The 16,608-nt window shown below is 39.9% G+C and overlaps 1 protein-coding gene across 1 annotated transcript in view; it reads right to left on the reverse strand.

The window, feature by feature from the left end:
• Window positions 1-2,197: 2,197 nt before the first annotated feature.
• LOC104545218 (pleckstrin homology domain-containing family G member 1-like) overlaps window positions 2,198-16,608 on the reverse strand; it is a gene marked incomplete at both ends in the record, with an annotated part of 22,555 nt that continues 8,144 nt past the window's right edge. Inside the window, 2 exons of the mRNA XM_010190299.1 lie at window positions 2,198-2,267; window positions 6,887-6,987. Of these exons, the coding sequence (XP_010188601.1) occupies window positions 2,198-2,267; window positions 6,887-6,987 (171 nt within the window). The remainder of the gene's footprint in view (window positions 2,268-6,886; window positions 6,988-16,608) is intronic.

Here is a 16,608-nt window from a genome sequence, read left to right on the forward strand (position 1 = left end):
CCCTAACGTTCTGTGATTCTGTGTGAAAGCTCCAGTGGAGCTATGTCCATTAGCTAAGGCTGTGAATTACAACTCCAGCATGATATTATCCCCATACTTAACTTGCAGTGAAAATCTAGCACACTCAAAGCAAACAAACAATAAATGGCCAACATCCCATGAGACTTCAAGGATTGCATACTGCCAGAAAAGGCAGATTTATTTCCACTGCTCAATGCTGGGAAGATACAAGCAACCAAGAATGGGCAACTGGAGTCTGTTAAGACAGTCGGCAGTTCATGGCTTAAACCAAAACTTTAGGGTATTTTGGTATTGTTTGATTTTGCTTTTAAGTGTTTGCCCTTGTCTGGATGAGGCTAAAAAATGCCCGTTAAGACTGCAATCTTTAGCAATTTCTGAGCCATCAGGCAGTTGCCTGCCAATAATACAAATGCTAAAAGCATTTGACAAGGGAACAAAAAGCACAAGTAATGATATGCAGATGGATTTTGGAACTAATGGGCCAGGAAGTCTACCAGAAAACTCCTTTCAGCTAGCCAATATGAATGAGAGCACACTTTTTTCCTGGACTTGCTATTATCACTTGCACTATCTCTATTTCATGTCCCAGTCAGGAGTAGTCCCAGTAATCCTTTAAGTATCCCGAAGGCCCCACAATTGGCTCTTGCTGCACGGGCACTCTGCTAACTTATGCTCAACTTCTTGTCTGCCAGGACCCCAGATCCTTTTTTGCTAAGCTGTTTCCTAGTCAGCCAGACTCGTGCGCACATGGGGCTATTCCGTTCCAGAAACAGGACTTTGCGCTTGCCCTTATATCCCATTCTGTCTCCTTCAATTCAGTATAGGGTATTTGGAGTGAAAACAACATGCCATAAACCCCATTGCAAGGGGGCAAAAATACATCCTACTTTTGTAGTAGTGGTGCCATCATTAAGTTCTCTCAGTGCTTACAAAAGATAAATTACTAGATAAATAACAGCTTTCTCAAACTCACCTCAAGCAAGCAATTCAGTGAAACAGCAGCACTAAGCTGGTATCAACACTCCCCTTTACGATAAAATCCCTTGAGTCACAACAGTGCCAAACAAATTACTGGACCACCATGAAAGTGTGGTCCAGTTAATCCTAGATCCTTGTGTTAGACCTATTACATTGAATGCCTGGTGCTGACAATACTGAGTTCAGGACAAAGCATGAAACATGACAGAGTTTGGCTTTTTGTTTTTGTTGGTTGTTTTGTGATTTTTTTTTTAAGCAGACAAAGCCAAACACATGTCTAGAGAGATTACCAAATTTAAACTACTACATGCCTCCTCTTCCACTCCTTTTCCCACAAGATATAATGACATTTCCATGATATTTCTAACATATTTGAGCTCTACAGATTCAATGCATATGTAGGTCTTCTGGTGAAGTCTGCAGTGAACTAGGGTAATCTGTAACCCACATTACTTAACCTCTTGCTGTCCTACCTGTTACAGTCATTGCCTCTCTCTCTGACAGGCTCTCTTGTTTTCCTACAATGAAGGACATATACTTTGGTTCCCTGTATTTCTCCTGCACCTACCAACTTCTCCTTCTCCATATTTTTTTTGGATTCAGAATTGCCCAACAGAATAAAGATGTCAGATCATTGTTCAGAAAATTCAAAGTATTTCAGTGAGAATGAGATTTGAATCTTAATGCTAGACTTCGGGCCATCCCCTTTAAAAGCAAAATTAAAGGTATGGCTTAGATTCAGGAAAAAATGCATCTCGGAAAACAATATGGCCACAAGTATCCTAAGGTTATTGCTTTTTCTAAAAATGCAGCCAAGCTGTATTCTCTATTTTTAAGCTGACAAGCATAACTGGAGTACCACTGGATCACCTATATTAATAAAAGGAGGAAAAATATTCCCTGTAGTACTCCATAAAAAAATATCTAAAGAAACTCGAGATCAACAGTTTCACCAATTCATACAAACTTATTGAAGAAAACTACACCATTTTCTTCATTTTTAAAAAATGCAAATCAGAGGCATACTCCTATCAGCAACTAAGAGAAATTCCTTCCCCTTCCATAGATTTGCTAACTTTTCTTGGTTGAAGTCACACAGGCTGTCAGAACAGGACTCAAAAGCTAATAAATTTATCTTATTCCCCGACATCACTCTGCAACTGGTGTTGAGCTCCAGTTTCCTGCAGCAGCCACTTACCTTGGAAACAAAACAGTCTGCTATAGCCACAGGATCATTTTCACAGTTTTCTAAATCTTGCAGAAGTTCACTAAAATAAAGAGCAGGAGAAGGAAAGACAATTATGGCACACCTTGGAATAGCACATCTGTATATTCGGAGCCAGACAGTGCTTTGTCATTCATGACAGAGAGATGCAGAGCATCATTAAGATGATGCAAGGAGTCCTAAAAAGGGAACAAGAACCCCTTCGGTGCCCCTCTTGCTCCTAGATGTATAGCTGCTGTGTTTTTTGTTTGTAGGCAGACAACTACTCTAAGGAAATGGTGTTTCCACATAGTTAAAAATTCAAGTCCTCACAATGACCATGGATTGCTGATATCCTAAGCAAAGCTGAACACATCTTCCTTCAGATTGACAATTCTATGATATTCGCAGTGGTGAATATGGCCCTGTCCCATAAAGGCTTTGTATGTTCTAGGAGCTTTACTTTACTGAGGAAGATGATGAGCTGGTCTGAAAAACACATATGAGAACCAGGGATGTATTACTCATACCAGAAGAATGGTAATAAGCTCAGTCAGGAAAAATCTGTCCACCTTCAGTGGATCTCTTTACTAAAGAAAAATGGTCTTCTGGAAGGGAATATTTAAATTCTATATGCATAAAAATAAAATCTTACTGAGAGGATTTTATAATTTTGACATACAATGAATTTATTTCCTGCTTGGCAACAGGAGCAAAGCAATAATGGAGCATGTTCACTGTTGTATGAAACTCAGTTCTCAAAAGGCAATTCAGTGAAAGAAAGAGTTCAAGCAGAAGAAGAAAACCTCAAAGGACTCTCCTTGATCCAAGCAGTCTTGAGTCTTACCAAAAGGTGCACTGAAAAACGAGAGAAGAAACTAAGTTTTCTGCCAAGCTGGTTTCTGATAGAACTTTTCGGTTTTTGTGGTTTCCACACACATCCCCCCCTCCCCTCATCAGATTATTTTCCATTTGGGGCTACTTTTCTCCCAGTTCACAGCTGGTTCCCTGAATGAGTTTTGTGTAAGAGTTGCTAAGCCTGTACCTAGGAAACTACCCTTTTCCCCTCTAAGCAGACACAATTTCCCTCTGTAAGCAAAATAAAGGAGTGAACCAGAAAAGTTTCCTGAGTTTTTCTTTGCTTCTTTAATTGCTGGAGGAAGGAAGGAGAGAAATCAGCTATCAGTCACAAGGAACAAAGACAGACAAAGACTGTGGGATCAGTGGCCACTAAGTAACTCCGCACAGCAACAATTTAACCTCCACAATTTCTCCCTTCATCAAAATGGGACTAAAAATACATCCTTTGCTTGATACCCCACATTCATGAAGCTCTTTTACATCAGCAAAAGCAGAAAGCTGTAACAGTGGTGACCATAACCATTAGTTATAATGACTGACTGCATTCCACACATGAGTATTGGAAATAATATCAGATGCACTGCACAGGCTCAGAGGATCCCTGCTGTCTGGCAGGCAGACATTCTTCTGATGGCTTACAGTATGTAGCACCTTGATTGTCATTTTATGCTTACCGGTCTCCTGTAATACCCTGTTGTTTCTCCCACGGGATGCAGTAATGCAACACTTAAAGACTTTATATATTCATACAATGACTCCAGGTTTACACAGTAAATGCGCTAGTGGCTTGTGTCTTCAGCAGAAGCCCACAGTGTAAGGCTGTGCTTTGAAAGATTTTGTTACCTGTACAGCACTCTCTTGTGTCTCTCCTGACTAGTAAGAATAGGATTGGTAAGAGCAGCCTTCCACTGTAAAAATAACAAATCTGTCACACCCAGGAATCTTGAAAAGCTTAAATAAATCCCTAAAATACCAAGGTGACATGTGAAAAGCAAGGCTATTATTATAGGCTACATCTAAGTATCTGACAGGATGCAGAAGAAACAATAGAGAAAAGCATTAGTTCCTTTCACGTGAATATCCAGAGGTTACCAAGTACTGTGCAGTCTACCCCATAAATGCTAAAGGAACAGCATCTACAAAAACCTCCATTCTCTCAATGCTTTGCAGAACACAGCATTCAAAACAAAAACGGACATGGGAGGCATAATCTGGTCTTCATGGTAGAATACTTTCATCACATAAAGTTCTGGAAAATTAGTCTGAAAAGTTCAGACTTTCAGTAAAAAAGGAAAAAAAAACAAGAGAAATTTAGCCTTGATGTAACTTCACTGTCACAAAAATCACATTAGCCAAACCAAATTAATTTCAACTCACAAAAAAGTGAGCTTCCATTAAAGGTGAGCTCTTACAGGTTTTATGCAGACTCCTGACAACAAGTCAGCCCTTTCCACTGTGAAGCTCAGAGCACAGGAACTGCTGAAAACAGCAGTTATAGAAAATGGCTCTGCACTATATTTTCATGCTACAGTAGCCACCGATGGACAAGGACCATGCAGGATGATTTGTGTGAGCAGCAGAGGTTTCAGCTTGGCCACTCCTAAGATTGTCTGAATGTTGGTAGAAGTACTAAACTTGAGCATGTTTCTCTGCAGAGTTCCCATTTCAGAACTGAGTCATGGTATCAGATGGAGAATTTATCCTAAACTCACACTGGAAAGAATCTCAGCACAAGAGACCAGTGAAGAAAGGCAGCAAATGCTGACTTAGAGAACACATTCCCCTTCCAAATATATACATTAATAATGGGGAAGCTTTTTCCAAGAGATGGAACAAGACCAGTGGACCAGCATATAGTCAGTGATTCTGCTTGAAGAAATACCTTTCCAAAAAGAAATCATAGTCACAGGACTAGCAGTTACCATCATGACCATCATTTCTGCCATGCAATGCAACAACTAAAAAATCTTAAGTAGTTTAGCTGAGAGAAATTCCCATTTGGTGAAATGAAAATTTTCAGATCTATACAAAATCCAAAAAGCCCCAAGACCTTTGTTCATTGACCATAAATGGTCAAATTCAAAGTTGAGCAAAACAAGGTCATTCTGAAACTATAAAATCATGCTCACAAAAAGCATCTGAAACTACTAACAGTGAACTGCCAAATGGACCTTTTTCAAAGGTAAAAATAAAGAAAAAGCTCTAGAGTATGCTTACGGCCCTGAAACTAACTACATGCCAAGTTTCACACAGGAGGGAACTTAATCCTTGAAGCTATATTGGGATCTACAATGAGTGTTCAGTCTTAAAAACTCACGATTTCCATGCAGAATTTCAAATTAGAAGGCCTGAAATACATTAGTAATTTACTAGAGGCTTTGGACAAGTGAGTTTGAGCCATTGTAACAGATCTATCTTTAAAATTGTCCAAAACTGCTCTTTTCTTTTTAATTTTTTTTATTAACCTCTGCAAATCTTTTTTTGCAATTCAATTATTCTGCATAATGACTGATCATACTTGAAAGTATTTTTATTAGATAATATTTTCAATGATGCTGGTGTAAATATGTCCTAGCTACCAAGTCTGCCATTTATCTAGCTTTTGAAGGATCAGAAAATACAATGGCCATGACTGTTTTTTTCCATCCTGTGACCACTGGGAAGCTGTAAGTTCACAATCATTGTCTCATGGTTCTAAAACATATCATTAGGCTAGCACTATGTATTTTCCATCATGTTAGACATTCAGTCACGTTAGTCATTGTAGCTGAAGCAGGACACAGCAGCTTTCTAGTTAAGTGTATTTCCATTACTCTGCAGTAGCTGTTTTAAGTTTCAGAAAAAGATTTTATGTTTCATCTGTGTCCATAAGTTCTGAATAGACTCATCCCCACTTTTCCCTTTGCTACTGAACAGTGATCTCAGCAGCAGAGCCACTTTAAAATAACTTCCCATGATTATGGAAAAACATTGAAGATGCTCTTTGACCAAGTCCTCTACTTCAGAATCCTCTGTTGATTCAATTAAATTATCTGTTGGTCTTTAAAGAACACAGTAGTCTGGAAGATGTTTTGTCAACTATAGCAAACCTAAGAGAGCTTTTACAGGAGTAATGGGATATAAAGGATGTGAGAACTTCACGCTAACTTATTTCTTGCATCAACTGAATAGTCAGGTTTTCCTTAAATGCTGAATAAGTTAATTCTTTTTAGAGTAACAGACGATTCAAAATAGCAGCAGCATGCTCCTAAAACTGCAGATGCTGCATGTCCCATACATGAAATTTTATTACAGGCTCCCAGAATACCATTTGTGGAATTTTAGAGAAGGCTGTAAAGATAATAAACAGAAGCCTTCAGTAAATAGAAAGGTACTTGAACACAGTTTTGAGAAATTAATGCAGGGAGTCCCTAGCAGTATAAAACACTACAAAAGCCAGATCTGGGGGACGTGTATCAGTACACGAAAGGACCCAACATAGTACAACTAAAACAACATCTCTTTAGTGAGTCAATAATTTCATTCACAGTCACCTTGCATCAGAGTCAGTTAGAGAAGAGAGCAGGTCAGGCTTAAATTCATGGAAATATCTACCATGAAAACAAAAAAAAGTAAATGCAGACCACATTTTATTCATAAAATAAACAGCTAAAAGAATATCTGATCCCAGCAAACCAACTGTGCTGAGAAGCAAAGACAGACTATTTCTCAATTTATATATCTTGGCTGTAGTAAAGTTATAAAAAAGTATTTGCTTGGCTTGCTCCCTCCCCATTAACACAGGTTACTTAACTGTTTTCGTTTGGTTAAATATGAATTTACCTGTTGAAATGGTAGATATCCCGTATGTTTCCAAACAGGGCTGATCGCTCTTCAGTCCCCAGGGAAAGCTTGGTCTGGTCAGTGATACAGTCAAGGTAATCCTACAAGAAAAATGAGAAGGAGACCTTCAGAAATTTCCTCTGTCTCTAGATCAGTAAATGGAGCTATGTTTTATTGTACAAGATGAGTCTCTTCATATCAGTTTCACCTTATTACAGTAAAGCCTTCAGTAGCCCCTCTGTGAACAGTCACTCTATTATGAAGGGTAACAGTACTTATCTGTTCACTGAAACCAAGAAAATAACAAAAGACTGAACATTAAGTTATAGCCCTTAGACAGGACAGCCAACATTTCTCTTGCTACTGATACACAAATGTATTCAGATTTCATTCATAATGACAGTTTAATTGATCATTTAACTGGGTCAAAGACAAAAAACCTGTAAAAGCAGGAGATGAAGAATGTCATTTAAAGCAGTCTTAGTAGCAGAAAACCTATATAATGAAGAGCAGAAAGCACACAAGCGACGCAGGCTCAGAAAAGTAATCACTGCACAAAAAAAAATTTACATGTTAGTTAAGAAAACAATGTAGAGGACACATCTTAATATATATTTAACCACACATACATTTACATTGCAAATTCCATTGCTATATACTCTAGCAGATTTCCTTTTGTATTTACAAAAGTGATAGTGTCTCGTCTGGGGACTTTAACTGAGTAAAAACAAGACAGAAAAGGCTCAGATCAGCAGTGTTTTGGGAGAACAACTTTTCCATCTCTTCTCTCTCTTTGATAAGAGCTCAACTCCTGAAGTGTCACCTTTCATTCTGTTGCTGCTACAGTATTAAAATTTCTCAGATAAGGGCAAACAAATCCAGCAGGCTATTTAACTAAATACAACTCATAAACCAAGAAACCCAATGTGCTGCCATATTCGTGAAGAAATTCTGTTGGAGGACGGAAATAAAAGTGAAAACAGCTGAAACAATGCAAAATAAAAATCAATAAAACCCCTTAGCCTGGGGTAGACAATGTGGTGTGGCAACCTCCCAAAAGCAACACAGTCTTCCACTGTGATTCACAGAAGGAGCCCTGCAAAACGTCAATGAGGCCATGAAAACTTCTAATATATAACTGTGTTCCAGAGTCGCAAAGAAAAAAATATTACAGAACACATAGATTGGCCAAGATTTATTCACTGTGTCAATGCAACGAAGACAAAAGGTTTGATCAAACATGGATCTGACTTTGGGAATTTTGATGCCCTCATAAGGAAGGTTAAGAATTGCAGTGTTTGACCCTCCATCCCCATATCCTTCTTTCCAACTGAAATAGTGTCAGCAGAGTCATAGGTATAACCAAGATTCAGGTTTAGGTACCAGTAGGCTTTCCTGTCCTCTCTGCTTAACCTAATGCTCAAAAATCCACACTCTTCCAACACCTCCAGTTAAAGGTGCCCCTCATCACTCAGTACTTTTTGCCAAGAGAAAGCAAGCAAGCCAAGGCAACTTCAGCATCTTTAAGAAAAGTAACAAGTGGCAGTGGTCAGGCAAGCAGGCAGGTCCCTGAGGAGCCATCTTATCTCTTCTGTGATGGACATCTGACTTGTACTCTACCTTCTCTTCTAGCTGACAGCAGTCTCACAGTCCAAGTCTGTCCTTGAAATATATTTGTGCAGTAAGTCACTGAAACCTGAACTTGTCTTTCACTTTTTATTTATACTTAGAAGTTGTAGAAGAGTAAAAGGTTCAGGATGGCGAGGCAGGTAGGACTGCAGCAATCAATACACTAGGTCAAAGGCAGAAGCAGATGACAGCTTAAGGACTACTCCAGTGATGGCAGTAAATAAATAAACTTTCTGTCCACTAATACAAATCTGCATATAAAAGCGAAGAACAGAAAAGCTCCGGTGGAATTGTGATCCTCTGAAAACATTTTTAGCACTGCAGGAGCACTGCAGCACCCCGAGATGGTATGATGGGGTGGGTTGCAGAAGAATGGAAATCTTACAGTATGTAACTCCATAAAGCAAATTTATTGAATAAAGAGGAGACCCTTTCAAATTAATTCATCTCAGCATAGCTGGAGCTTGGGTTTCTTCAAAATAACTAACAGTCCACAGTTATTTCCAGTATTTTAGACAGTGTTATAAGCATGACCTGGTTTGTGCTCCTTTTGTCTTCTTATTCTGGTTACATATACTGTCTCAGTCTTTTACCAACTCTTAGAAAGAAAGAGGGAACCAAGTACTTCCCAATGCTCCTGCCAAGCAGCAGCCTGGAGGTGCTCTGGCAGTTTTCCAGCATTCCCGCAACATATGCCAGTATCAGGTTATACCACACACCCATAGCTTCTGCTCTCTTTTGCTAGAAGTTCCTTAAAGCTGTGCTTCAAGCCCCCTTCTCCTCTCAGCATCAGATCAGAAACAAACCAGAAACTAATGGTTGATTTGTGCTTACCTAAAGGGAGATGTCTATTTGCTTAAAACGCTTGGGATTCAGAGGTACCTTGTATCTCACCTCATACTGTTAGGAAATCACACAAGATTCAGGGACTGCTTTCGTGCTTTAGCTTTCTGTTTTTGTTAATATTGCTGACTTAAGGCTTGTACAAGTCTGACAGCTACAGACATGTTTACATTGCTGTTACAGGTGTAAGCAGATACCTGAGCTAGACCCAAGCTACTTAACATGGTACTGACAGTAGGGTGGTCAAAGCAGCAAAAAGCTTCAGATAACCATGTTTATGAGAAAGAGGTAGACACCGGACAGTCTTGGCACAGTGGTCAGATGAAGCTCAGGCACTGTGCAGCAACATGGTGCTTGCAACTGACACAGCAAATGGGACCCTTCTGGTTATATAGCTTTATGGAGTGTGTGTGCTCTCACAGAGGCTTCATGAACTCATCCAGGAAACAAATACAGTACTGGCATATAATGTCCTCTGCAAGGACACCCTCACAGGCAGATCAAAGCTACCCAGCCATGGTGTTTTTCCTAATTATTTCTTAGCAAGTGGTACTTTACCCCTATGGTAGTCACTGCAACCTCCTACAGCGTATCAACAGCTGTTATCATCTGAAGCCATAATGAAAGGTTTGGAGCTACAAGATAACAGGGAAGGCTGCAACCATAATGACACAGCGCAGAAATCAATGAAATTTATCAGAACAGAGTACCGGCCTTATTAACTTTGTTTCTTGTCAGCATCTATGGACCCTCTGTCGGCACTGAATGATTTGTTTATAACCTTTGCCTTCACCAGCCTTTTATTGCTTCTTTACAGTTACAACAAAACATTTAGCTTACTTTATAGGAGAAAAAAAAAAACCACAAATGACAGTCATCTTAGACTGATTTATGGAGCAAGGTTTGCTCTAATGGTATTGCACAATTTTTACATCCTATTTCCTGAAACTCTCCAAAAACTAGAAGAGTCTTGCCAGACTACCCTGCTTTCTTTGCTGGGTTTTTATGTTTTCCCCATTTGTCTTTCATCACACCGAATCCATCAGAAGAAATGTCTGACAGAAGCTGCACCTCCTGACTACCATCTCCTCCTCCTTAATCACACAAGAAAGATTTCTAGAGGAACAAAATTATGACAACACTATCTCAGAGGCTAAAAAAGTAATTATATGAATTGGAAATTAGTTTAATCAATATGTGAAGATATTTTTGCTAATTTTGTCCTTTTCTTGAGAGTTTAAACTAATTTTTTCCATGACCAAACTTCAGGAACTAAATGCAAACCAGTGGGACATTTTGACCTAGCCACCCAGGTTTTCCTTTGAAAACGGACACACACTTAGCTTTAAAAACAGGCTACAAGCTGAACAATAATAAATAATAAATCAGCCATTAATATGGCAATGTTAAAATTACACATTAAAATGAGTAATATTAATGGTAATGTTAACATGGTAATGCTAAATAAAATGGGTAAAAGCCACACTGTCTCATAAAACAAAAATAAATTGTTATCCTGCCCTGCAGGAAACATACACTATAGAAGTTCTTAATAACCCCTTTACAGGGCAGGACTGTGCATACATGGGTATGACCAAAGATAAGCAAACATGTTGAAAGAGCAGCATTGGTACATAAGTACACCTTTTTCAAGAGGCAAACATGCAGGATAATGAAAATTTGATTAAATACCAGTACCAAAAAAAGGATTCTACCCACCACAAAACTTTGCTTTCCAATGCCTAAACATTGGCTGCAGGAGAAAGTAAAGCAGCTGTACGTCTCTGGACTTCAGCAACACACTCTTTGGCTCAAGAGCTGAGGACTTTTATCAGGAAAATTCAGTCTCTGACCAAAAAAATGCATAAAATCAGGTACTTATCAAAACTCCAATGACTTCTAGTGTTGCAGCCTGAAAAGGAAGATGTAATATTAAATCAAGCAGGACCTAATCCAGGCAATGCCACATAATAACTAAGACTCCAGTTTTCTGATACTCCTTAGATCTGTGCGGCAAGCAAGTAAGGCAGTTTAAGTAAGGCAGCTTGTATTCCTAGATGTTACACCATACCCATAGGCATATATTTGCCCGACTTCCCTCTACCTAACACAGATGCACATGGCCCAAATCAGATGGCTGTACAGAAGAGGAACCACTGAAATGGCTCAGCAGCCTTGACCACCTAAGTACTACTTCCACACCACTTTGAGGAAGAGGCTGCAGGACTGAAGGCAAACATGCCACAAACCGGATCCTGCTTGTACCCTGCTAGCTAGAGCTGTGCTGATCAAACTAGCTACATACCGGTAACCAAAGAGAAAGCTGGGTAACAGTTGCACGACAGAGTAACTGCTATAACATGCTCCCCATTGCTAATCCTGCCAATTACACAGGTAATTGTATTATGTACAAATTCTCCTTTTGCATAATTTTTTTCTATTTTTTTTCTTATTATTTTATGGCATGTACAGCAACATACTCTGAATGCCTTGTGGGTCAAGAAATAGCCTACTATCCACAACAGGTGGCCAAGGATGCTGAATTCTGGTCAGTGCACCTCACTGCAGCTTTTTATATTTAATTAATAAAAGATTAATATAAAGTACAGCTGCACCCTGCAAAGCAAAGCTGCAGCTGTAAAACAAACATATTTTGCTTTCTTGCTCTGGTTCTTCTGGCTATATGAGTCCAAGGACTGATTGAGACCTAAATCAAATCCATCTCCTTCCTGTACCAAATCTTTTTGTCAAGATTTCTCCTTAAAACAACTAATAATCTTTGTTGTCATCACTTTCTGTGATGGAAGAAAGGCCCACTGTTTTAACACAGGTCTCCTGTAATCTGCACATTGCTTTACTTGGAGACACATATAGAAAAACTTTTAATGCAGCCAAACTTAACACATTTCTGACTGCTTTCCTCCCCTCATCTTCTGTCTTTCATATTCTTCCTCTTCAGTCTCTGTAACCAAACTACTCACACATCTATAGGCAACCTCATTTCAACTGAAACCAGCCTTCCCTTCTGGAAGTGAATTGCTCTTCAAACCATTTCCCACCTCCCATCCCATGTCAAAGCCCTTGCCATTCCCAGCCCTCCAGAGACAACCTGGCAAGTTCCCAAACAGCAGGCAGAAATCCATGCCTGTCCAGATAATTACTGTCCTTAACCTCCCACTTCTGAAATTTCTCTGTAGAAGCAGCAGAAACGGCAGCAGCTTTGCTTCAATGTCTTACCTGTATTGATTCAACGGAGAGGGGAGGAACTTTACAAACCCTCTTTCATGTGATGGTAAGAATTTGCTCCCTAGCCGCAAGTATCTCCAGTTCCCACAGGAGTAACACAACCTCTAACCCAGGCTGCAAGTAACACAATCATGTTCTCATACAGTAGACTAATACAGCTAAATACTTACATTAACTAATAGGCATATTTTAACTGTAGATGCAGTTTGAGTACCATAAAAACCAGAACCATATTTTATTTCAGCTACAGATATTGGCCATTATTGATGCTGGTAAATCAAACCTCAAAACATGCTTGAACTGCCCACCATACATAGATTTTACATATCTACATGTAAAAACAGAAACTTAAATAAAGAAGGAAATTTCTGCAAGCATGTCTTTCTACTTTTAATGGAAAAAGGATGGGGGTTGGGGAGTGGTATTTGGTGGGGTTTTTTAAAAACATTTGAAGCTGAAAAACTCTCACAATGGCCAAAGTATGGACAGGTTCAGCAGATCAGCACCCGTCTGGGCCTCTGCACAGCACAGCATGGCCCTGCCACCAACCAACAGCTAAAGCCAGGATCTTCCAGAGGACAACACAGACTTGAAGACACAGCCTCCTCTGCTCACTTTAGCAAAGGCAGCAGAAAGCTGCTGGCTCTGTGTGCTTCCTACCCCATTTTTCCATTTGCTTTGTGTCCCTCAGTACCTTGTAGGTAAGGCTGTCACTTGTCAGTGCTAGTAAAGCTCTGCCCTTGTGAGAAACAGCTCTATTGGGCGTCACAGGTAGACTCCAAAGCACCTACCCACATGCTTGCAGAGCACTGACCCTGCCATCATGGGAGAAGGGCAAGGAAAATACCTCCCACCACTGACAGCTAGCAAGACTCCAAATGAGAATGGCTGCATTAATCCGTACACTTTATACAATCTGTTACTAGATGTGGTTTGTGACTGATTTCTTTCCTCTCTGGTGTCCATGCAGAAAAGTGGAGTCTCTGAGCTGGCAGGAGGTCACCTCACTGGCACCAGTCCTCTCCCCAGGCCCTGGGTGGAGGTGGTGGAGGAAGCCATACTGCACTCACCTGTGTTTGTGACCAGCTTCCTCAGAATTACACAATTTACACGTGCAGGCTGTGGATAACAGCAATAAAGCAGGCATGATACTGTAAGATGATACTTCACTGACTGCATGTAGAAAGGGCAAATGCTGAGAGCACTCGTGAGAACATGGTATGAAGAAAGACTAAAAATAGAGAAGCACATTTAAGTTTTCTTTCCACTGTTTATTACTGCAGAGTAAGGTGATCATGACAGACTTCTCCCTATACCTTCCACAGTTAGGGTTCTGCAAATAAGTTAAGAGAAATATAAAGGCATATTTAGCCTCTGAATGTATGAATTACCCAGGAAAGGAAGCCGAGTCTTGTGCTGTAGACCCTTGCCCTGTTAAACAAACTTTCCCCAATTCATAAGACAAACGAATGTTAACATTTTTTAAAGATGTTGATACACTTACAAGTTGTAGGAGACATTCCAGAAGAGAAACGTTTATTTTAAAACACTAAAAGGGAAACTGAATGAGTCTGTTTTCCAAAGAATGAAAAAGCAAACCCACGACAATGGAGAAAACCTGCATATATGCTGAACACACATTTATCTTAATCTTAGTAACCACACGATTCCCAGAGACTTACAGAAGACTTATACTATTAATATATGAACAGCAATGAAATGGAAGCTTATGATAGTTGGTGGTTTCCAAGCGAAAACTTTTTAAAAGTGTCTTATTTGCAAAATGGTCTTCTCATGAACCCACAAAAAAATAGCAGCTACCTCCACACCTTAATCCGTGGGAGTGATGAGAGCGGAAAAGAGAAAGACTGCTATGTGGTTTGTTAAGCCTTCAGGTTTAAAGGTCATGGATTACTAGAACACTCTTCACTTACAAGTAATATTTAATAACAACAATGTAACAAATTTAAAAGTGGTCAAATATTTCCACAGACAAAAATGGAAATGGCCATAGTAAGCAATTAAAATTCCAGAAACTATGGTCTAGTTGGAAGTACAGAAATTTTTGTTGTATTTTCAAATTTTGAAATTTCTTTACAGAAATCCCAATCATTCTGCACAAAAAAAAATCCTAGTAAAATACTTAAATAGTTACCAAAAATTCTGCAGCATAAGCTGCACTTCCTCTCTCCAGCCCTTCAGCCCTAATCCTCCCAGTTTCACTGTCCATCCTCTATAAACCTGCTTTCCCAGAGCTGCTGCTCTGCTCCATCGAACTCCTCATTTGCTGCCAGTGAGCAACAGCAAGCCGGAGAGCAAGGGTGAACAGATCTCTTTTGTTACTTTCTGAGTTCCAGAAGAATCACAGAATCATCGCATGTATTGGGTTGGAAGGGATTTTTAAAGATCATCTTGTCCAACCCCTCTGCAGTGAGCAGGGGCATCTTTAACTAGATCAGGTTGCTCAGAGCCCTATCAAGCCTGACCTTGAATATCTCCAGGGATGGGGCCTCCACCACCTATCTGGGCAACCTGCTCCAGTGATCTACCACCTCTGTACTGAAGAATTTTTTCCCAATATCCAACCTAAATTTACGCTTTTCTAGTTTGAAGCCATTACCCTTTGTCCTATTGCTACATGCCCTAGTGAACAATTCTTCCCCAGCTTTCTGATAGGTACTTTTCAGGTATTGGAAGGTCGCTATAAGGTCCCCCTGGAGCCTTCTCTTCTCCAGGATGAACAACCTGAATTCTCTCAGCCTGTCTTCATAGAATAGTTGTTCCAGCCCTTTGATAATTTTCTAACTAGGGACACAACCTCCCACTCCAGTCTCAGCACAGCCACAGAAGCAAAGTTGTACTCCTGGAGCCCACTGCCCATCCACCAGCACTCTTAAATGGCTCACTGTATTTAACTACACCTTCCCCTTTCCCCACCCCTCTCAAGAAAAAATAACGCTTTCGGGAACAGAAGATTAACTTTCACTCTTTTATCTATATTCATTCTCATTTAGAAAGCAGGTAGGACGTTGCAAACAGCATGGTTGAATGATTTACTCCCTGTTGCAAGAAAAGGGAGGGACAAGAGCAGTGGCAGGCAGGCTTTTCAGCAATTCTGCAGCTCCCTGGAAGAGCAGCAGCCACCCCTGTCGCTTCTCTCCTACCCAGAGCTTGGGGAAGGCTCAATGTACATTTATAGACAGCTCATTTATTACTGCAGTATAACTCACTCTTCTGTGCTGTCCAAACACTGAGCTGACCCTAAAATAAACACAAAGTTATGGGTACACAAGTGTGCCATCTTAACATATGCAGTCTCAGCCATACACTGAAGCTCGGCAATCACCTGACAAAGTGATTGCCAGGTGTCCCTGTCCCAACAAGTTTCTAGCTGTAAGATAAGAACTGGCAGCAAAGTAGAGGTAAAAATACCCACAAGGCAGTGATGACATTTTATTCTGTGTCTTTCAAATATTCAGCAACGTGCTGAATGAAAGACATTTATGAATGTTACCAGCAGAAATAAGACCGAGTATCGACAATGCAGATAAGGAAAAACACACATCAGTATGTTTAACCCTGGCTTTGCATGTTTCCTGTGAGGTTAGTTTACAAACAGCTCCCTGTTCATGCCACAACATCAGCAGTTGGCTTTACCACCTACATGGTTTGTTAGGTTACTTCTGGTTGCTCACAGCGCAACGTATTTCTATTGTGCCACTATAAAACATCTTTCTCAAAGCCCAGAATCCTTCTTATATGCCCAGAAAAACAAGGTTTGGGGTTTGTTTCTGCTTTTGTTTTGATTTTACTTAAGGATACAGATGATGAGAAGCTTAAAGCATATATAGCCGGCAACATATTTTTGTTCAAGATCTTTGAGCTTCAGGCACAACCTCATTTAAAACTATTTAAGACACAAACATGAACAACAGTTTGTGTATACTTCCATCACTTTAGGTTGCTTTAGAATGTTTAATATGGCTCACATCCAGGAAGAAAGA

The sequence above is a fragment of the Mesitornis unicolor genome, unplaced genomic scaffold (genome assembly GCF_000695765.1).
Source record: "Mesitornis unicolor isolate BGI_N332 unplaced genomic scaffold, ASM69576v1 scaffold48408, whole genome shotgun sequence".
NCBI classification, from domain to species: domain Eukaryota; kingdom Metazoa; phylum Chordata; class Aves; order Mesitornithiformes; family Mesitornithidae; genus Mesitornis; species Mesitornis unicolor.